Source organism: Echinops telfairi, unplaced genomic scaffold (assembly GCF_000313985.2).
Source record: "Echinops telfairi isolate 266 unplaced genomic scaffold, ASM31398v2 ScPeMD7_25;HRSCAF=90, whole genome shotgun sequence".
Classification (NCBI taxonomy): Eukaryota; Metazoa; Chordata; class Mammalia; order Afrosoricida; family Tenrecidae; genus Echinops; species Echinops telfairi.
Genome location: NW_022103922.1, coordinates 472,471 through 493,991, shown reverse-complemented (window position 1 = coordinate 493,991; position 21,521 = coordinate 472,471). Strand labels below are relative to the sequence as shown.

Genomic DNA, 21,521 nt, shown 5'->3' with positions numbered 1-21,521 from the left:
CTCCCACTACCCCCCCACCCCCTGCGCCCCATGCCCTCTCCAATGGGCAGACTGCCCCAGTCTCAGACAAGGTGCTGCAGGGTAGAGGCCCTGGACTGCAGCTGCATGGATAGAACCACACACATGGCCCCCTCACCTGTCGAGCAGGTGCTCCAGACCAACTGGAGCTGAGCAGGCACTTCCGCTGCCCAAGGGCCCCTAAAAGAGGCCGCATAGCCGGACAGCACGAAAATGACCTAAGTGGGGTCCAGAGAGTGGGGGAAGGGCACGTGCCAACCAAATGATGCCAGGGGTGCCTTGTTCCCATGGAGAGCCAGGCTTCTGGCACCTTCCACATGTCCTCCACAGGGGGCTGGGCAGGCAGGCGAGGGGAGAGGAAGGCAGGAGACAGGAAGGGAGGGCAGGGTGCATCTGGCCCTGGGTAGGGCGTTTCTGGAAGGTTCTAGCTCCAGTGTGAATGGAGACACAAACATCTCTAAAACGTGGGCAACACAGCAAAGTCCCCTCCCCAACCCCGTGGACAGTCCATCAAGAGGGAGCCTCAAGCCACCCTCTCCTCATCTGCAGAATGAGGAATCGCCTGGATTTCCCCTTTCCCATCAACTAAGAGAACCCAGCGCCCATCTGTCTGTCTGTCCTACTGCAGGGCTGCTGGAGGCCACAGGCACTCATACTCCAGGAGGATCGCCAGAGAGACCAGGACCTGCATTCACACCTTCACCGGGGAACACCCTGGGGACCGCATGCCGCAGGACAAGCCCAGGTTGGCGTGCTCTGCACACGTGGCAGCTGCAATGGGCCAGCAGAGGAGCCGCACTGGAGTGAGCCCGGGCGTCTGCTGTGCCTGGGATGGCCAGGAAAGGAAGCCGACGGGACAACGGCAACAGTACAGCGACGCTACAATACAGCCTCCGTGGGGTGTGTTTCCTGAGAAGGCGGGGGCCTGGGCAGTGCTGCAGGACATAAGGTCAGACAGGACGCCAGGGGTGCAGACCCTATGATGTCCGCAGTGCTGCTTACGCCAGGTCCACATACACACCAATGGCCCTTTCGGGGAACAGCAGATGTGCCCCTTACACCCAACAGAAGATGTCTCAGGCCTCTGGGAAGAAAACCAAAGCCACACCATGGCCTGAGCACTATGAAGACAGGGACAAACAGGGAAGCTGCACCGTGCCCGGGACAGGATGCTGAGCACGGTGATGCTCCCCACAGTCCGTACTCCCTGAGTTCTCTAAACACTCACTCTGCCATCTACACGCTCTGTACCTCACCCTGAACACGCTCTCTGTATGCTCCCTGTACACACTGAACACGCTCTATGCACTCACTGTATACCCTGAACACGCTCTCTGGACACTCACCTTACACCCTGAACACACTCTCTGTACACTCACCGTACACCCTGAACACGCTCTCTATAAACTCACCTTACACCCTCAACACACTCTAAACACTCACTTTACACCCTGAACATGCTCTATACACTTGCCGTACACCCTGAACACACTCTATACACTCACCTTACACCCTGAACACGCTCTCTATAAACTCACCTTACACCCTCAACACACTCTATACACTCGCTGTACACACTGAACACACTCTCTGTATGCTCACTGTACACCCTGAACACGCTCTATACACTCACTGTACACCCTGAACACGCTCTATACACTTGCCGTACACCCTGAACACACTCTATACACTCACCTTACACCCTGAACAAGCTCTCTATAAACTCACCTTACACCCTAAACACGCTCTCTATAAATTCACCTTACACCCTCAACACACTCTATACACTCACTTTATACCCTGAACACACTCTCTATACACTTGCCGTACACCCTGAACACACTCTCTATACACTCACCTTACACCCTGAACACGCTCTCTATAAACTCACCTTACACCCTCAACACACTCTATACACTCACTTTACACCCTGAACACGCTCTCTGTACACTCACTATATGCCCTGAACACACTCTCTGAACACTCAATGTACACCCTGAACACGCTATCTGTACACGCACCATACACCCTGAACACGCTCTCTGTACACTCACTATACGCCCTGAACACACACTCTGTACACCCTGAACACGCTCTATACACTCACTGTACATCTTGACACATTCTATATGTTTCCCATACACTCACTGTACACCCTCGGTGAGCGCTCTATGTTCTCTATACACTCTGGACATTTCCTACACCCTCTACACATTCACAGTGTTTCTCTGGGAGACTGAAGAAACTGGTGGTCCTGTTGGTGTGGAGCACAAAGGGCTGGAGCAGCCCAGACCATACCCACAAGAAAAGGTGACAAGGAACTTGTGACCCTGGAAGGGCAAGCAGGGCGTGGCACAGTGGCTGCGAGCAGGAGCCTGGTGGCAGTGACATGGTGGCAGTCAGAGGCACAGGGAGGATGACTGGCCATGCACCCACTGGAGAGGGCAGAGTGGACCCTGTACTGGGGGAGAGATGCAGGCGGTGGGGTCCCAAGACCCAGGGGATGTGGTGGCAGGTGGAACACATGTATCCAGTGACCTGTGCACACTGGGACACGCGCCATTGGGGACACCTTCTGGGAGACGGGCATAAACACACAGGTAAAGTCTAGGTCCTGAGCCCTGTTGACCTCATGAGGTTGGGGCCAGAGGACTCCTGGAGTCAGACCCGTGACACGCCCTGAGCAGGTGTGGAGCCCACCAGAAGAAGGTGGGCATGGAGGGTAGGGCTCAGCAAGGGATGTGAGGAGAGGTGGGCCACCAGGGCTCCAAGGACCCAGCCAAGCCAACACCCAGGACACCAGGCCAAGGTGAGGAGGAGGGGCCAAGCAAGAGGCAGGACAGGCCAGGACCCTGAGTCGCCTGGGACAAAAGAGGGGTCCCAGCCCCCACCCCACCCCCAGGTCCGAGAGAGGGAAGCAGACCCCGGGGCTGGCGGGAAAGGAGGGTGCAGAGGGCCCGGCACCCAGCGCTGTGGCTGAGCCAGGGCAGAGCGTGGGGCTCAGCTTACCTCCTTCCAAGGCGGACTGCTCCAGTAGGCGCATCACCTGCCTGCTCAGCAGCTTGGGACTCAGCATCTCCAGCTTGGTTGCCGTCACCTGCGGGAACTTCCTGGGAGAGAGCCCACTGCTGTCCAGCTGGCTGCACCATCAGGCCGAGTGTGCTCTCTCCAGCGGCAAAGCCATCCCTAACACACACTGTGACTCGGCCGGCCACCGTCGCATGCAGCCATGCTAACCCCCTTCCTGCCCCGCAGGGGCCAACACCATGGCCAGCGCTGGTTTTTCAACCAATTTGAACAGGCGCTGGGTGTCCCCAGGGCCCCAAGTCCTCCCTTGCATCTCTCCTGTCCTCCTCTGATGGCCTCAGAGGAATATCAGAGTTTGCTGGTTCTGACATCTCATGTGCAGTGGGGGGGACACAACGCCTGTTCTGCCTGACTGTGTCTGCCAGCTCCACCCACGTAGCATGCATGGGGATGGCCTTTCTTGTTTGTTTATAAATCATTTTATTGGGGGCGGTACAACTCTTATCACAACCCATACAGCAATTGAATCAGGCATGTTTGTACATATGTTGCCCTCATTCTTTTCTAGACATGTACAGTACTTTCTTTTGAAAACCTAATCTTTGAAAACAATCAAAATGCAGGGGAAAGTGCAGACGCTGCCCCACACACTGTGCTGATCCATCGCCGCTGATGTGGTGTGCACTCGGTGGTTCGCATCTCTTTGCTACTGGGCTAACACTGCAATAAGCGTGTAGGTGTAAGTATCAGCCCACATTCCTGCTCTAAATGGCCCTGTGGATAGAGCCGGGCGGTGAGGGGCGGGGGGGGGGGGGGGGGGCGTGGAGCGGGAGGGAAGGGGAGCTGGATCACATGGAAGTTGTTGGACATTGGAGGGCCCATCACAGTGTCCACGGCCGCAGTACCACATTCCAGGGTCTCCCACAGGGTGGGAATGTCCAGTCTTGCCTGTCTCAGCTCATCGTTTTCCGTTGTTTCTTGTAGTAGCTAGGCTGCTGCCAACTCTCAGAGACGCTACACACAGCAGCACGAACCTCGCCCCGTCCCATCCCAAGTCTGAGCCCATTGTGTCCACCCATCTAATGGAGGGCCTTCCTCCTCTTTGCTGATCTCCTTTGGCAAGCATGGTGTCCTCGGAGCGCGGCCAAAGCACGGCTGCCCTTCATCTAGTCCAGGCCCGCAGATTACGTGCATGGCACACAACTGGGTAAGTCCGGTGAAAGAATCTAGCCCTGACCCCAACCTTTCCTGATTCTAAAGCATGCACTCTCTCCTGGCTCCGTCTGAACAGGCTCTGCAGGAGCACCACCCAGTGCTCTAAGGGGTCAGTGACCCTAAGAGAGGTATAAAAAGATAAAAGTATATATCAAGAAAAATGGCTCATGTAGTCATCGGAGTGGGTGAGTTCAGTCTGGTTCAAGTCTATGGGTCAGATGTCCAGCTGGAGGCTCTTCCTGATGAAGGGCCAGGAAGCAGCAGGAAAACCACAGGCTGGTGGATGCCAGCAGCTCAGGACTGTGGCTGGCAGAGTGGCACAGATGCAAGGTTGGCAGGCTCTGATGGCTCCTATGGTGGGAGGGCACTGCAGCAGGACACTGAGCATCCAGGGCCAGTGGGAGGGATGGCCAGCAGTTAGCTCTAGGACTGAAGATGGGTGTGACAGATGCAGGGTCAGCATGGAAAATGAACCTCTCTGCAGCCCCTATGTAAATATCAAGTAGGCCACGCCCCCAAGGAGACCCCAGACCAAGAACAGTCTAAGAAGAAGGAACTAGCTGTCGACTTGGGAGGAATTAGCAGCTGGCCACGTGATGCACAGGGTGGAAACACTGTCAGGTAACAGGCCTGCTGAACAAAGGCAGGACGCTGCCCGAGGTGGCGCCAGAAGACGAGCCCCTCGGGTCAGAAGGCACTCAGGATGTGACTGCGGAAGAGCTGCCTCCTCAAAGCAGGGTCCACCATCATGTCCGCCATGGAGGAAAGCCTTGGGGACCTTAAATTCCTGATGGGGTGACTCAAACAGAGAAGAAACAGCTGCAGACGTCCACTAATGATCACAGCCTGGAATGAACAAAGCAGGCATCTAGGAAGACTGGAAAGAGTCTCGTCAAAAGTGAACGAGACGCAGCAAGATAAATGTCCTAGTTGTCAGCAAGCTACTGGCCATGCTGGATGAGAAAATCCTATTGCTGACAATGCTGGAAAGACAAGATCAAGAGGAAGGGCCTGCCTTGTCATCCACAAGGACGTTTCAAGACTCATCTTGAGTACATGCTGTCGGTGACAGGACTATTTCTACCTGCATTCAAGGAAATCCCAATCAACACAACTGTTATTCAAATGTATGCACCAGCCACTAAAGCTAGTGAAGAAGAAACGATGGAATTCTACCAGCTTCTTCAGTGTGAACTTGACCTGCAACTGGCACGCACGGATCACCCGGGGACTGAAGAGCAAAGAGGAGCACGAGTGGGGCGATACGGGCTTGGTGATGGAAACAAAGCCAGAGAGCCCATGATGGAATTTTGCAAGACCAGCGACTTGTTCATAGCAAACACCTCTTACCCGTGGACTTTTCCAGAGAGAACACACAGAAAGAAAACTGACCACATCGGTGGGAAGAACCATGGAAAAGCTCAATATCAGCAGCTAAAACCACACTAGGGGCCGCCTGTGGAAGTGACCATCCGTTATTCGTATGTCAGTTCAGGTAAAGATGACCCAAATCCTCACAACTGGATCAACAGGTAACATCATGATCGATGGGGTTGAAGCGGTCAAGGATTCACAATCGATGCTCGTGGAAGCAGCAGCCAAGGGATCAAAAGACACACTGCATCAGGTAACCCTGCTGCACAAGCCCTCTCTAAAGCACCGATGAGCCCGATGTCGCCTTGAGGGCTGCAGCACGCCCGACAAGGACGACGAGGCTCTGTCTAATATACTTCAGGCATGTTGTCAGGAGAGACCAGTCCCTGGAGAAGGACATCATGTTTGGTAAAGTAGAGGGACAGGGAAAACAAGGAAGGCCCTCAAGGAGATGGCCGGACACTGTGGCGGCAACAATGAGGACGGTGCAGGACTGGGCAGCGTTTGGTTCTGCTGCGCATGAGGACAATACAGATCAGAACTGACTTGGTGTCATCTAACACCAAGCTTCCGGCTGAAGCTAAAGAAGATTAAAACAAGTGCACGAGAGCCAAAAAGGAGACCCCGAGTATATCCCACCTAAACTTCAAGAACATTTCAGTCACAGCTTTGATGCACCGCACACTGATAACGGAAGACCTGCTGAGCTGTGGGAGGTAGCGAGCACATCACTCATGAAGAAAGGAACAGGTCACCAACGAGATGTCAAGGATTGTCTTGCTGGGATCCACAATCAAGGCTCATGGAAGCAGCAGTCAAGAGACCAAAGGATGCACTGCACCGGGTCAATCGGCTGCCCAAGCCCTCTTTGGAGTGTTGAAGGATGAGGAAGTTCCCTGAGCACTAAGGTGTGCCTGACCCAAGCCATGGCCTTTTCAATCACCTCATGCCTGTGAATGTTGGACATTGAATTAAGACTGGAGAAAAATTGATGGATGTAATGACGATTTTGGCAAAGAACATGGAAAGTACCGTAGACTGCCAAAAGGACAAGCAAATCGGTCTGGCAAGAAGTCCAGCCAGGATGGCGAGAATTTGTTTCACGTACTTTGGACATGTTGTCAGGAGAGAACAGTCCCCGGCGACATCATGCTTGGTGAAGTAGAGGGCCTGAGAAAGAGGAGGAGACCCTGGACACAATGAGTTGGCACTGTGTCTGCAGCAGTGGGTTCGAGCATCAGGGCAGCTGTGAGCACGCAGGACAAGCCACACTTGGTCCTGCTGCACATCGGGTCCCTCAGAGTCAGGTCCGACCACCACATCATCAACAGAAGGAGGGTGACTGCTTGGCTTGCAGCAGGTCCTATCATGGGGTTGACTGCATTTGATTCGACTCAACGACGGGGGAGGCCGTGACTGGCAAGCCACTGAGAATCCTGGCCCAGCTCCATTGACAGAAAACCTAGCATCCTTGGTTCCTCAACCTCTTGGAAATCAGGCTGGGCTTCCTGGCAATTCCTTGTCAATGTTCTGCTGCAATTGTTCTTGAGTTACCTTCAGCAAAACCTGGCTTGTCTGTGATGGTAAGTCCTGGTGAATGATTCTGTTGGCGCACCCGTCTTTGGCATCGGTGTGGTAGCTGTCTCCCAGGTGTCCAGGAAAGTGAGCCCACAGGCAAGCAGCCCACCCAAGGCCATGGTTGCACACCTTTGTTGGGGCTGCTCGCTGGTCTCCCACCCAGTCCTGGAGCCTTCAGTTTTCACGGGTGCTCTTGGCATGGCGTGGACCCCTCCTTGACTGTCCCTAGCTCATGGCCATGTGCTAGCCCTTGAAGGGCTGGATGTTGGCCGATCCTTTTTGGTGCATGAGTCTGGGCATGCCTTCCATCGTCTCTTGATGTCTCAATGTTGTAACTCGGGGCCTGAATGGTTTCTGCAGTTCTTTAACTTGACAGCCACCCTGTGAGCATAAAGTGTGTCTCTTGGCATTTGGGTTTGAATTTCCTGGTGGCTAACCACACTGAGCATCTTTCCACGTGCTTGCTGGTCATCCCCTTTTCTGTTTTGAGGCATCTGTCCACTTGGTGGGCTACCCATTGGTGATTGGGTTAGTCTTTTTGTTCCCAGGCTGTGACAGTTCTTTATGTGTTCTGCAGACTAAGCCCTTATCAGCTATATGGCTTCCAACATTTTCTCCCATGATATAAGTTGTCTCTTCACTCTTGATAAAGTTCCTTGATGTGCCGAAGTTTAAATGTCTGGAGAAGTCCGGTCTATTTTCACTTCTGTTGCTAGTGAGTTTGGCATCATTTCTAAGAGCTCATCTTTGAAAACGCAGTGCTCCTGGTTTCTGTTCTGTGATCCATCTGAAGCTACTTTCTGTGGATAATTATGAGGTGGATCGGCTGGAGCAGAGTCCGTTGTCACAGCACCATTCTTCAAAGAGAGGAGTCCTTTCTCACTGAATGGATTAACACCCTTGTTGAAAGTCAGTTGACCCTAACTGTCTGTATGTATTTCTGGACTCTCAACTCTATTCCTTTGGTCTACAGTTAATACATTTAAGTATTTTTACTTTCATCAATGTCATGCACACAGAGTTTAATACTGAGACAAGCGTCTGCAGTTGGGGAGAATGCTGCCTCTGTGGCCCTGCTCTGGAGCCGGCACCTCTTGCTATGGCCTGATAGGTCTCTCTGCTTCCAAACAAACCTGGCATCTCCTGGTTACTCTGGCTCAGCACCTCTACTGACAGCTAACATGCAAGGCACCCACCTGACCTCCCCAAAGACTCACATAAAAGTTATCAGCGAAACAAGGGCGTCCTCAGCCCCACACAGCCTGGTCCAGTGTCCCCAGAGGTCAAGGAGAAGACCTGGGTCACACTGCTCCTCAGAAAGCCGTTCTCAGGGCCCTGCTGCCAGCCTGGCCACCCTGGTGTGAGACACTATTATCTCGACACAGACACATGCACACACTCACTCCCTTTATAGACTAAGGCACTCTCTTCTACATTGGGTCCCCTGAGAACTTTCGTCATGAATAAAGTCTGAATCTTATGAAGGGTTTTCTTTGCATCTACAGGCAAGATGACATAGCTTTTATTATCTTGTCAGTATGGTAGATGTAAAGGATTTATTTTTTATATTAAATCAGCATTGAGTTTCTGAAATAAATTCCATTTGATCAGGGTGTATTAACCTTTTACTATATTATTTTAAATTCATAATGTATTTAGTATTTTTAGATCTATATTCATGAGACATTAGAATTTAACTTTCCTTTATCATGACATGTCTTTTAAGTTTTGGTATCAGGGTTCAAGCTGGCCAAATAAAACAAGTTGAAATGTGTCTTTCTAAAATATTTTCTGGAAGAGTTTGTGTAAGTTTGGCAAATTTTTTTTCTAAAATGTTTGAAAGAATTCATCAGTGATGCAATCTGGGTCTAAATTCTCTTTGTGACACAAAAAGTTTAAACTCTGAGTTCAATTTCTTTAATAAGACTATTCAAATTATCTGCTTTACCTATAATCAGTTTATTCAATAAGACTATTCAAATTATCTGTCTTACCTATGATCAGTTTTAGTAAATTGTCTTCAAATATTTGGTCTATTTCATTTAAATTGTCAAATATATATGCATCAAGTTGTAGAAGACCTCCTCTTATTACCAGCTGAAGTCTGTAGGACTTGTAGTGATGTCCCTTGTAATCACTATAGCCCCAGAACTCTTCCTAATGAAATAATTTGTTTTGGTTTGTTTTTAATAATTTGTATATTTTTATTTCTTTCTCTCTGAGCCTCCTGGATCACCTGTACCTGAATTAGTTATTATATTGAGATCGTAAGTCTGTGCCTACCAGTCTGATTCTACCAGTGTTTATTATTTATTATTAATGACTTATTAGCTAGTGCGGTATAGAAGAACTTTCCTTCACTACAAAAGCATCACTACAGACTCACGAGTTAAAAAAGAAAAATGAAAAATCAAGCACTGTGCTCCACTATAGTCATCCCTATGATTCTCGGTCATTTCTACACAGAGCCACTGTTCCTGCCGGGGTGCAGGGCGCTTAGAAACCAGGCTTTGGGTGCTGGGTAGGCCCCTGGCTGGGGTGTCATTGATTCTCAGCTATGGAACTGGACAGTATTTGGATATCTCTGAGTAAATCTAACACCACAAGGTCTTCGGTTCCTTCCCACTTTCCATATACCATGTCTGTCTCTTCTTCAGAGTAGAGACCAAAGTGCCCTTCTCTACCGAGGCAGTCATTCGTCTGCTTTCTGGGCTTTTTAACATGGAATTAACGCATAGCTTGTTTGTGTTTTGAGTAGAATAAAAGCAACCACACAGCTATGCAGCCAGAGCAAGCCTCAGCTCACGTTGACCCACAAGAGGGAAATGGGGCAGGTAGAATCAGCCTCAGTCAAGGGGTGAGGACACAGGTTTGGGCGGACAATGACCTGCCCCCACTTCTAGGAGGGAGTCGGCCCAGTGGATGTGTGGTCACAATGGTCAGCTGGCCTCTGAGCACTGGCTTACCTGTGCCACAGTGACCAGGCCTCATGGGAGGCCCCTGTCCTCCAATTACTGCCCCCCACCCACATGTAGACCAGGCACGCTTGTCTACACACACACACACACACCACTCTCTCCCCTGACACACAGGTATACAGTCACATGTACACACCCTCGCAAAGGCATGCAGGCACACGGAGCCTTCACGAGCCCCCTCTGGCTCCCGTCAGCTCGGGCCTTGCCTGTGCCCGCTGTCACAGAGCTCTCAGGGCAGGCTGCAGTGAGGCTCACAGCAAAGGAACCTGGGTGCAGTCTGATGGGGGAGGGGCTTTTGCTTCTAGGATTAGCGCTGCCTCTCCTCCTCCCAGGAGGCAGCAGGCTCCAGCCTCCCCAGGCCCTGCTCCTGAGGGGCCCCTAGCTGGCCCCTATCTCATGGCAGTGCCTCTGGGGTTCATGAGCAGGGCCACACGTGGGCCTTGCAGCCAGGGCCCCGCCCACCCTGCTGGGGCCTCACCGTGCAACCTTGTGGATGCTGAAGCCGGGTCGGCACCAGGAGTCCAGGAGCACCAGCAGTTGCCTCTGCAGCTCCGGGAAGCCACCCACGTAGCGCTCCACCAGGCTGGTCTTGTTTTGCAGCAGCAGCGGGATGGCCATCTGCAGTGGGCACACAGGCCCCCAGGGGTCACGGTCCCATAGACAAGCTGCAGGTGGCCCCTCTCAGCCTGTCCTCTTCAGGGAAGGGGCTGGGTGCGTCTGCATGGCTCCCTGCCAGCAGGTGTTCTGACCTGATGCCCCAGATGTGTGGGTACACTCACAGGGTCTGTCCACCTCCACTTGGGGGCCCCTCCCCAGGCCCTGCCATTCTGTGTGGGGACATCCAGGTGGCCTCTGGAGAGGAGTGGGATTCAGGGCAGGTGAATCTCAGTGGGCAGCTTCCCCAAAGGGCCAGGGAGCTCTACTGCCCCAAGCCCACGGCACTCTGGGTGCCCCCCCCCCTGAGTGCCACCCCCCTCCTCCCCCGCCCCAGCTGTAGAGACCGAGGACACCTACCTTCTCCAAGTCCAGTTCCGGCTGCAGCTGGAGCTTCATGCTGAGCAGGGCAGACTGGCAGAGACAAGGGAGCGGCTGCCCTGGCACTGGGGTCACCTCCCCCACCCCCCGGAGTGGACCTTTGTCAGGAGGACACTGAGAGGACTGCCCCCACCAGGGAGGGGCAGGTATCCCCTCTGGGAGGCTCTGGGAGTCTCTATACCACCTGGGCCAGAGACGGGGGAAGGGCTGACCACTGCAGGGGCCATTTTGTGGGCCCAATGGACAAACATGGGTGTGGCAGTGGGGGCAGGGAGGTGGTCAGTGTGAGGGGTGGGCAGAGGTCCTTCCTGACCTCAAACCAACAACAGAGCAAGCCACTAGCACCAGGGGAGGGGGAAGGGGGTCAGAGCGCTGAGGGAGGGGGGATGTCACAGCCCTGGGGGAGGGGTTATGGTAGGGGAAGCATCACAGCATGGAGCAGCACTGAGGAGGGTTGGGGAGAGGGGTCACAGCCCAAGGGAGCGGAGTGGGTCAAAGTGCTGGGGGAGGGAGGAGGTCAGAGTGCTCAACAGCAGGGCCTTGCACGGCCCACAGTCCACCTCGGGCTAAGCCTGTGGCCGTGCAGGCACGTGGCACGTACACCATCAGTATTTCCCGTGTGCCAGGCCCATGGGCACAAAAATAACATGCAGGCCCACCCCTCCCGTGGCCTGGGAAAAGTCCCACCCTGTGGCCGTCCAGGGTAGGAGCCCAGAGGTTGGGCCTCTCCTGCAGGGCTGCTGTCCCGGCGCCTCCGGCACCTGGCCGGCGTCCAGGAGTCCAGCTCCAGCTAGTGTGGCCGGCCGGGCGGCAGGGTTTGGCTGGATCAGAGGCTCAGATGCTGGGTGTGGGGAGCCCTCCCCAGGGAGCCCTACTTCTGAGGGTCTCCTACTCTAGGACCTTGACCCCAGGGCCCCAGTGGCCTCCCACCTGCTCTTCACCTCTGCCGGCTCAGGCCCCTCAGTGCTCCCCACCCCCACAACCTGGCTGTCCTGCAGCCTAGCACAGCCTTAGCCACAGTGGGCCTCTGTGTCCACGCAGGAGGCTGGGGTGGGGAGTGGAGTGCGGGGCAGGCTGTGCCTGGAACCCCCACCCCAACGCAGCTCAGGTAAGAAGGGAATTCTCACTACACCCTCACTCCGCACTGAGAAACAAGGGTCCTGAGGGTGACCCAACACGTCCTCCTCATCACCCTGACTTCCTTCAAGGCACGGACCAGCCACAGCCCAGCGAGGGTTCCCCACGCCCACATCTGCCCCTGCCCTGAAACCTCTGCATGGGGCAGCCTAGGGACCCCAGACCCGCTCACGGCAGTGCCCACCCCCGCCCTGGCCATCTGGCTGTCACTGCCTGCTTGGACCCGGCCTCTCCCAGTGGAGGCAACCAACCCACTTCCCACGCCTGGTTACTCAGCAGGGCCAGGCAGGCCACCGTGGGCACAGGAGGTCAGGCTGCGGGCAGCTGGGGACCCTGGACCCCTGCTTTGTGAAAAACAACCCAGAAACCTGGTAAGGGCAGGGCTGGGCCAGGGCACTGGCAGTTTACTGTGCCCACCCCGCCCAGCGCAGCCCCCTCCTAGGGTGGAGCCCCCCAGCAGCTCTAGGCCCAGAAAAAGCACTACTGTCTTTCCACCTTGATATGCTGTGTAAGAAATGTAAATAAAATAACCCCTGAGACAAAGGCGAGCATTCACCCCCCGCCGGCCGCCGCCCCTCCACATGAAATATCGTGAGCTGCTAATCCGAGCGGACAGGCCTGAATGCCGCTGGAGCCAGCCCGCTGCACCGCCCGCCGGGCAGCCCACAGACAATGGCCCCTGCACGGGCCGCTGTGGGACAAGGGCCCCCTTTGTGTCTGGGCTGCCTGGGAGCGGGGCGGGGGCGCATTCAGCCACTCTGTGAAAGCCTGGCGTGTAACTCAAGACTGAGGGAAACCCGAACCGCCAGCCCCTGCGCCATGGCTGGGCCAGCGCCCCAAAAGCCTCCCCCCAACCCCCCACCGTCACGCCCACCCGCCCCCTGCAACCTGGCACTACCCACACCACAGCAGACTCCGCCAGGCCAGGCCAGCTTACATCCAACCCATCACCTGGCCCCGTAGCCCCCATCCCCAGCCAAGTACCAGTGCCCTACAGATGGAGGGGCAGTGGTGGTGTCATGCCCTCACCCCTAGGGCCCACCCAGACTCAGGTGCTCCCCACCTCCACCCTCTCACTGCATGCCATTATATCCTTGTAGTGCCCTTCACCCCGTGGGGGGCAGGGGAAGTCCCTCCATATCCCCCATCTCCTATCTTGGCTCCCACAGCTTCTGGGATGGGCTCAGAGGGTACCCCAGGGTGGGAGGTCAGAGGTGGCGGCCAGCTGTGAGCCACTGAGGCCTGGCCTCTCCATGTCCAGGAGGCCTTCTTTGGGGCAAGGAAGAGGCCCCCATAGAGGGAGGGCCTTCTGGTAGTCCACCCTTGGACACTGATGACCATAGGGCCCAAGACAGGCAAGGGGTGGGACACCTCCCAGCTGGCACCCCCAGAGGTTCTTCACCATGGCCACTGGGGGCACCTGCACTCATTGGACCTACTGACTGGCTCGTGCTGTAGGTCCCAGTGCCCCTCCCTACTCCCTACGGGCCCGCCGTGCCTGGCCAAGCCTAGAAGACCCCGAGTCTGTGCCCAACTAGACCACAGTACGCCTCGCACACTGACGCTGAGCAGGAGGGCCTGTGCCTGCAGACACGGTGCAGCCTCTGTATTGGCACAGGGCAGACCCTGAGACCCTGGCCACTGTCCACAGAAGTGACCCATATGCCAAACCGGGCCACTGCACTAAGCTAACACCAGAGCAGGCCATAGTGTCCCCGCCCTCCCCATGCTGCCAGGCCACTGAGCACTCAGAAACCACCATGGTCACTGCTGGTCCAGCCAGTCCCAGCAACCAGGGTCCTCTGAACCAACTGATAGCAGGGCTCAGTGTCAGCGGAGTGGGCCCTCCTGGGGTGAGGCAGGGGTGGCAGGGGCAGGTGGCCATGGCAGGAGACTCAAGACCAGGCTAGGTGTGAGGGCCGAGGTACCAGCGAACAGGGAGTCCTGAGACCACTAGGTGTAAGCCCACTGTAGATCCTCAGCTGGGTCCTGACCCCTTCCCTGCTTGGCCCTGGGGAGGAAGCTGCGGCCTTGTCCCCCTACCTTGCCCTGGTGGGAGTGGCAGGGCTATACCCCTGGGAGAAAATCGGGAGCCACACTCACCTCCTTAAACTTTCCATGGTCATAGAGCCGGTCCACGTGGTCCAGCAGAAGGCTCCGGTCAGCATTCTGTAGCTGGAAGATGCTGACCAGCGGCTCTGTGAGACTGAGGGGGCTCCTAGTGAGGACCCCAAGCACACGGACCTGCAGCTGCTTGAGCTGGGCACTGCCCTGGAGGACGAGGCAGGCAGGGGGAGGCTCTCAAGGCAAGCCCCCACCCCCAGCTCCTGCTGCCCACCCACCCTCAGACAGTCCAGGGACTTGGGCGGGGCAGGCCTGGTGGGAGACATGCAGCATCGGCCCGAGGGGACGCCTAGGGTAAGAGAGCTGGGGGACTCTGTCGGGTCAGGCCCTGAGGGCAAGTGTCCTTGTGCCAGCCCTCTTGGCCCCTGGGCAAGCTGCAGGGGACAGAGGCAGGAGGCCATGACTTGAGAGTGTGGGGCTGAGGGGGCTCACCGGGGCCAGCCCAGGGTACAGCGGCTGTGCCTGCAGCCAGCGTTGCAGCTCACAGGCCACCCAGGCCTGCAGTGAGTGGCCAGCCTGGCCCCTCTCCAGCATGTCCAGGAGTCCTGCGGGCGGGTCGTTGAGGGCAGCAAAGCCCCGCCAGGCTTCCTCCCGGAGCTGTGGAGACCCCCAGGTGGGCACTGAGGCTCACAGCCCAGGCAGCCCCCCGCCCCTGCCCGGCTGGATCTGTGCCCAGAGCAAACTGTTGGGACTCCTCGCTACAAGGGTTCCGCTCTGCTCTACTGCGCCCCAAGCCCCCGGCTGTGGTCACTGTCTGTGACTCATGCCCTGAGAGGGAACTTGTTCCGGGGCAGACATAGCTGCCCTTTGTTCAGACGGCAGCGCAGCATGGACAGTGACCGCTTGACAGGCCACTTGACCTGCTGCTCCACTGTCTGCCACGGGTATGGTCAGGACCCACGGGGTGACCATGGCAAGCCTTCTGTCCCAGCCAGGAAGAAAGGGGAGCAGCGGTCTCTGGCCTCTCACGTAAGCAGGAGCACAGCAAGCTGCGTGCAGGGTGCGCATGACGTCGACCCCGCCCGCTCCCTCGCCTCACCCTGCTGGGTGGACAGCCTGCACCGGCACGTCCATCTCACCACTCAGCCACCTCGCAGGGCGGGCGAAGGAGGGTGTCCCGCGAGGGTGGGAGACGGCGGACCCGCATGCAGCAGACAGCTGTGTCTTCCTGCCTCGGAGCAGCTGGTGCAGTTGAGGCTCGCAGCCCGGTGCTTAACCACCGCACCACTCGTGAGGGGAGTGGTGTCCACAGGGAGACAGGACAGGTCTGCTTCCCAGTGCTCAGGACGGCCCGGAAGTTTCAGGGTGCCCGCCCCCACCTCACTGGCTGAGCCTGGGTCACATGCTCGGCCCTGCACCACAGGACCACAGGAGCTGGCCTGGAGGGGTGGACCTCACTATCCAGGTGAACCCTCCTGGCATCCCAGCCCCACTGACCTGTCCACTCACCAGGCCATGAACCTCAGCCCTCCTCACCTCTCTGGGCCCCCATTGCTCCCGGGCCTTGTTTGTACCCTAGGTGAGCGTGCCTCCCCACATGACCTCAGCCCTGAAGGGCCACAGCATGGGCACAGGCCTTCCCGTCCTGAGGGGACAGCTCCCCGGCTCCCAGAGCATGGGCAGGGCTTCTCCCGGGAGTTCTTGGAGCTTCCACAACTTGTCTTGCTTGGATCCACAATCAATGCTCATGGAAGCAGCAGTCAAGAGATCAAATGAGGAATTGCAGTCGGTAACTGGTGCACAGGACCTCTTTAGAGTATTGAAGAGCAAGGATGCTACTTTGAGGACTAAGGTGCACTTGACCCAAGTCCTGGCATTCGTATGCGTATGAAAGTGGAACACTGAATCCAGAAGACCAAAGAAAAACCCACACATGTAGGCGGCCGAACGGGAGGGCACTGAAAGTCCCGTGACTGTTCAAAGCACAAACTGGCCTGCGGAGGAAGAAGTAAGACCAGCGTGTTCCTTAGAGACAAGGACGGCGAGACTTCGCCTCACACTCTTTGGACGTGTTGTCAGGAGAGACCAGTCCCTGGAGAAGGACACCATGCTCGGTAAAGTGGAGGACTGACGCAGTGGCTGTGTCCAGGGGCGCAGGCGTGGGAACGAGTGTGAGATGGCGCAGGACCATGCGGTGATTCGCTCTGTTCGGTACAGGGTCGCTATGGGTTGGGGGATTTCAATGCCACCTGACAACCACCACCGGACTCAGGCCCAGGAGGGCTCAGGGGAGCAAACAGCACTTCTGCTGCAGCGCTGGCCTGGCTGCTGGGCAGGATGGAGCTCCCTCTGCAGCTGTGGGTGGGGATAGCTGGACCCCTCCAAGGGCAGCCCTCGGGGTAAATGTGGGCCTGGAAAACTCAAGAAATAAAATAAAAGTGTGGAAACGGGCCCCGGCCACCCACGGCTGAGCAGGGGCAGGGGCAGTGTGTTAGTTAATATGGCGCTTCCAGCCCGAGTCTCTATAGCCCCCACCAGGCGACCGTCTCTGGTCTGCTAAGAAGATGCGGGGGAGACCCTATGGATGGGATTTGCTAGTGTGTCATCCTGTGGCTGTGGTCGTCAGGTGGCGCTGGGTCCAACAGAAGGACATACTGTCCGGTCCTGAGCTGTCTTCACAGCCACTCTGACGTGAGAGCCCATCGAGGCAGACACTGTCCACCCGCCTTGTCGGCACAGGCCTTCTCCAGGGGCTGGTCTCTCTTGGCAACACATCAGAATATGTCAACAGCCATCCTGCTGGGGAGAATGAGCCCTCTGAGAGGCAGGGGGCTCTGGGTACCAGCAAGGGCTTGGGCAAAGCACGCCCTTCCCATCCTGCACCTTGTCTGTCTCTCTGCTGGGCCTCTGGGCCTCGGACCTGCTCTCACCAGCTTCCCTGGGGATACAGGGCCTCCACACGGACGGACATCTGAGTGGTGACCTGGGGCTCACCAGCACCCACAGCGGGAGCCATCTCCTTGCACCCCGTGAGGAGCCTCGAGACGGAGCACGGGGGTGGCTGACACCAGGAGCCTATTTAGCACCCATCTTCTTGGGGCCTGTCTTGTATTCATTTTCAAGAGAAACCCACAGGTAACATCGTGATAAATGGAGAACCGCGGGTGAAGGAAGGTATGGGCCGTGGGCTCCATGCAGGGGAGGGGCCTGCCCATCGCTGAAGGTCGCCCTGGTGGCCCACTGGGTTCCGTGCTGGGCTGCTTGAAGGGAACCCGAGGGGCAGTCCTGCTGGTCCTGGACCCAAGGGTAGCAGTTTGCTTTTATGTGACACTTGCGACCTCTGGCCACCAGGGGCAGCGTTCTACCAAGCTGCGCTCACAAGGAACAAGCATGAAACAAGGAGTGGCTGCCCACCCTAGTGGCCAGCTCCCCCAGCGTGGCCGGCTCTCCTGAGTGGCCACCTCCCTTGACTGGCCATAGCCCACCAGGAGGAGGAGCAGACGTCCGCCAGGGTCTGCTGTACACACCAGTGTGTCAGATCATGAACAAACTGAGAGAGAAGTCGACAGGAGGAGGGAGCAGCGTGTGGCAGGGGGTGGGGGTGGGGGCGGGGTGCAGGTCTGAAGAAGCTCAAGGGAGACTGGGACGTTCGTTAGTGCCTGTCCGGAATGAGCTCCAAGAACTAGGCAGCCTAATCCTGCCCTAAGAGCCTACCCAAGCCACTGCCCCCTCGCAGCCACTGCAGCCACGTCCCCTGGCAGGCTAGCTGGACACCGGACAGGCCAGCCCTCCTCTGCTCCCAGGAGCCAGCTCTGGCCAGCAAGACAGGAGCAGAGGTGACACAGTCTCTCCTGGCAGGAGCCCACCTCCCCACCCTAACCCCAGCCAGCACCTGGACTGTTTCCACCACATAACCACGGAGCAAGCCCCAGCAGCCCCGGCCACGCTCCTCCACCCGGCGCAGCGAAGCCAGAGACAAACACCACGGGAAGAAAGCAGGGAGAGGGGTACCCAGACAGCCACCCCCACATGCCTGCGCTAGACAAGGAGAAAGAACGACCCGGTCATGGGCCTACTGTCCTAAGCCCGAAGCAGAGCCACTGGGCAGAGTGGGGCGGGAGAGAGGGGTCACAGAGAGCAAGGCCTGGCTGCAGCAGGGAAAGGACTCTGGCCCCACCCCTCCACCCCGGTCCCCAGCGGGCAGTTTGCGAGCAGCGGCCGCCAACACAGCTTGGGCACAGGCAGGGTAGGGCCACTAGGCACTTGTCTCCTGCAGCACTCAGCGGATGGACCTGCCACAGTCCCCCTATCCTGGGCAGGCCATGTGTGCGGGGGTCCTGTGCCCCCCCGACTCTCTCCCCACCCCCCACATGGCAGAGAAGTCACACCCTCACCTGCTGCTGCTCCTTGGTGGGCCACCGTGCCTGCAGCGCCTGCAGGAGCCAAAGCGGGTCTCGGCCTAGGGGGGGGGCAGGCAGGTGGTGAGGCTCTGCCGAGGTCTGGGGAAGCAGGTCCCACTGCTCCCTGTGGCTGGCTGATGCCCTCCCTGTGGCTAGTGGCCTGCTCTGGCCCTGGTACTCACTGGGTGGGCTTCACCAGCAGCCCGGCCTCACTTTTCAGCCGCACTGGCTGTGGCAAGGAGGGGATGTTGGGCCAACAAGTTCAAGCCCCAGGTAACCATATTAAGGCTACCATGTCAAGTTATAGCCCAGCTCACCCTCAGCATCCACCATACGAGGCCTGTCATATGGTCTCTGCCTGCCCACTCTCCCCTACCTCCCTCCACCTCTTTCCCTAGGGCTACAGCTCCCCCAAAGTCCAACCACTCCCAAAGCCTTCCCGACGACCGCAGCCCCCACAGTCACCACCACAGTGACCACTACAGTGATGGCCACATTTACCACTACAGTCATCACCATAGTCATGGCCACAGTCATCACAGTCACCACCACAACCACCACCAGTCACTGCTACCGTCACCACTACAGTCATGGCCACAGCTGTGTGGCCAATATTGGAGCCCCTTCAGTCCCCTACACCTTGCCTACCTGGTGCCCACCCCGTACTCCCCCCAAGGGCAGAAGGGGCAAAAGCAGTCTCCATATAGGGCCAGGGGCCAGGCGCATGGAAGGGAGCAACCCTTGGGCAGCAGCAAGGAGAGCAGGCGGTCTCCCAGGTATGAGGGAGGAAAGTGTGTGTCACCTTTGGGCTCATTGTCTCCTTTCCCCTGTCTGCACTCCCCGCTCCTTGGGATAGGGCCACAGCTTCCCCCCTGCCCTCTCCACACCCATCCTGTCACAGCAGCTGCAGGTCAGATGGGGGCCAGACCCCCAGAGCAGCCGTGAGCAAGCAAGCAAGGCTGGCTCCGCCAACACAGGACAAAGGGGTGGGTCGTGTCCCCTCCCCGCAGACCCTGCCCCCACTGTGATCATTGGGGACAGAGGGGACCCTCTCTGCCCCGCACACACAGAAACCTGCCACAGAGATGCAGCTCCCTCCAGCTCACTCAGACAGGGAGCCCCAAGCCTGACATTAGGTACACTGCGAGGCCCAGTTTTACAGTTCCCCAGGAGCCAGATGCACAGCAGTGAAATCAGTGAGAACAAGAAGTGTCAGCCCCAGGGACGAATGCAGCAGAAGGCAGGAGCGCAGAGACCAGCACGGTGAGGGGAGAGCTGTCCACTGGAAAGAGGAATTCTGGGAACAGCATCACTGGTCCCGACTGGGTGGCACTGCCCACTGCTCTACCCACATGTCCCAGGTGTGCCATCTCTCTGGGCAGCAGAGGCCCCGCTCCCAAGCACAGCAGGGCCCGCACTCCCAGAGCTTGTTCCTTTTGTGAGGCCCCATGACCCTGTGCACTCTCCATGACGCCCTCACCCATGGTCCCACAAGACCCCAGGAGAAGGCTTTGGAAAGCCTGAGCCGCAGGCAGGGTGTAGGCACTGGGAGGGGTAGGTGCAGGGGGTGTAGGCATGGGTGTGTGCAGGTGTGGGTGGCTGGGTGTAGGTAACTGGGCAAGGTGGGTGTAGATGGCTGTGGATACAGGTGTAGGTATGGGTGACTGGGAATGTGGGTGGGTGGAAGTGGCTGGAGGTGAGAGAGTGGGGCTGGGGGAAGCTGTGGAGGGGTGGAACTGGGGCAGCTGTGTGTGAGAGGGTGGGGCTGGAGGTGTGGCGAGGGGGCGTCGCAGCACCCCTAGCAGCAGGGCCACACTGACGCACATCTCGAACAATCACTGGCTTCCTGTCCATGTGACAGAGAAAAACAGGATGTGGAGAGATGTTTATCTGAGGGAGTAAGATAAGCGAGTTATGTGACATTCTGCAGAGCTGAGGGCCACCCTCCCAAACCAGACCTTCACACTCAAGTGCCCGCTAAGCCCGGAATGCATCCACCGGGGTGATGGGGGGAGGGGCACTCAGAGCCCCATGTCACTGAAAGGGAGAGGTGGCGGCTCAGAGCTAGACGCAGGGGGTCCCAGACTACCCGGCTGAGGCCAGGGCACAGGATCACAGCACCCAGCACTGACAGGGACCCAAGCGTAACTTCACTGTTGAAACCCGCCGCATTCCGTGGAAACCCACTGGGGTAATGCTGACCCCAGCGTGGGGCAGGGAGACAGCAGGCAGGGGTCGGGGGCAGGGGCTGCCCCTTGGACTCAGTGGGCCCTGCAGACATCTGACCTGAGCCCAGCTGTGGGCAGGACAACTTACCTTGCTCCCTGCAGGGGTCACCCCTCCCCAAGCGAGGCTAGGGAGAGAAGGCCCCCATGTGGCCAACAGGAGGGCAAGGGAAGCAAGGAAGGCCTGTGGGGCAACCAGGAGGGGACGGTGGCCTGGGGCGCTCCACTAAAGTGCATCTGCTGCAGAAAGCCAAGTTTTCAGGAGTAAAATATCAGGCAATGCCGCAGTCGGAATATAAAGGGCAAAAAAGAAAAAATAAGGGTTCTTGGGGGGTAGGTTCCTGGGACACAGGGGAGCTGACGTCAAGGAGTTCAAGAAGAAAGATGTTTTGAAACTGACTGTGGTAGTGATTGTACAACACTGCTTGACGTGATGAACTGTGCAGTGGTGGGACAGGATGGGATGCACT

General features: G+C 57.2%; 1 protein-coding gene across 1 annotated transcript in view; it reads right to left on the bottom strand.

Annotated features, from left to right (window-relative positions):
• EXD3 (exonuclease 3'-5' domain containing 3) overlaps positions 1–21,521 on the bottom strand; it is a 68,176-nt gene that overhangs the window by 23,259 nt on the left and 23,396 nt on the right. Inside the window, exons 3-8 of the mRNA XM_045289337.1 lie at positions 18,821–18,885; positions 14,919–15,083; positions 14,466–14,633; positions 11,205–11,258; positions 10,669–10,808; positions 3,028–3,128 (exon numbers count right to left, since the gene is read on the bottom strand). Coding sequence (XP_045145272.1) covers positions 3,028–3,128; positions 10,669–10,808; positions 11,205–11,258; positions 14,466–14,633; positions 14,919–15,083; positions 18,821–18,885 — 693 coding nt within the window. The remainder of the gene's footprint in view (positions 1–3,027; positions 3,129–10,668; positions 10,809–11,204; positions 11,259–14,465; positions 14,634–14,918; positions 15,084–18,820; positions 18,886–21,521) is intronic.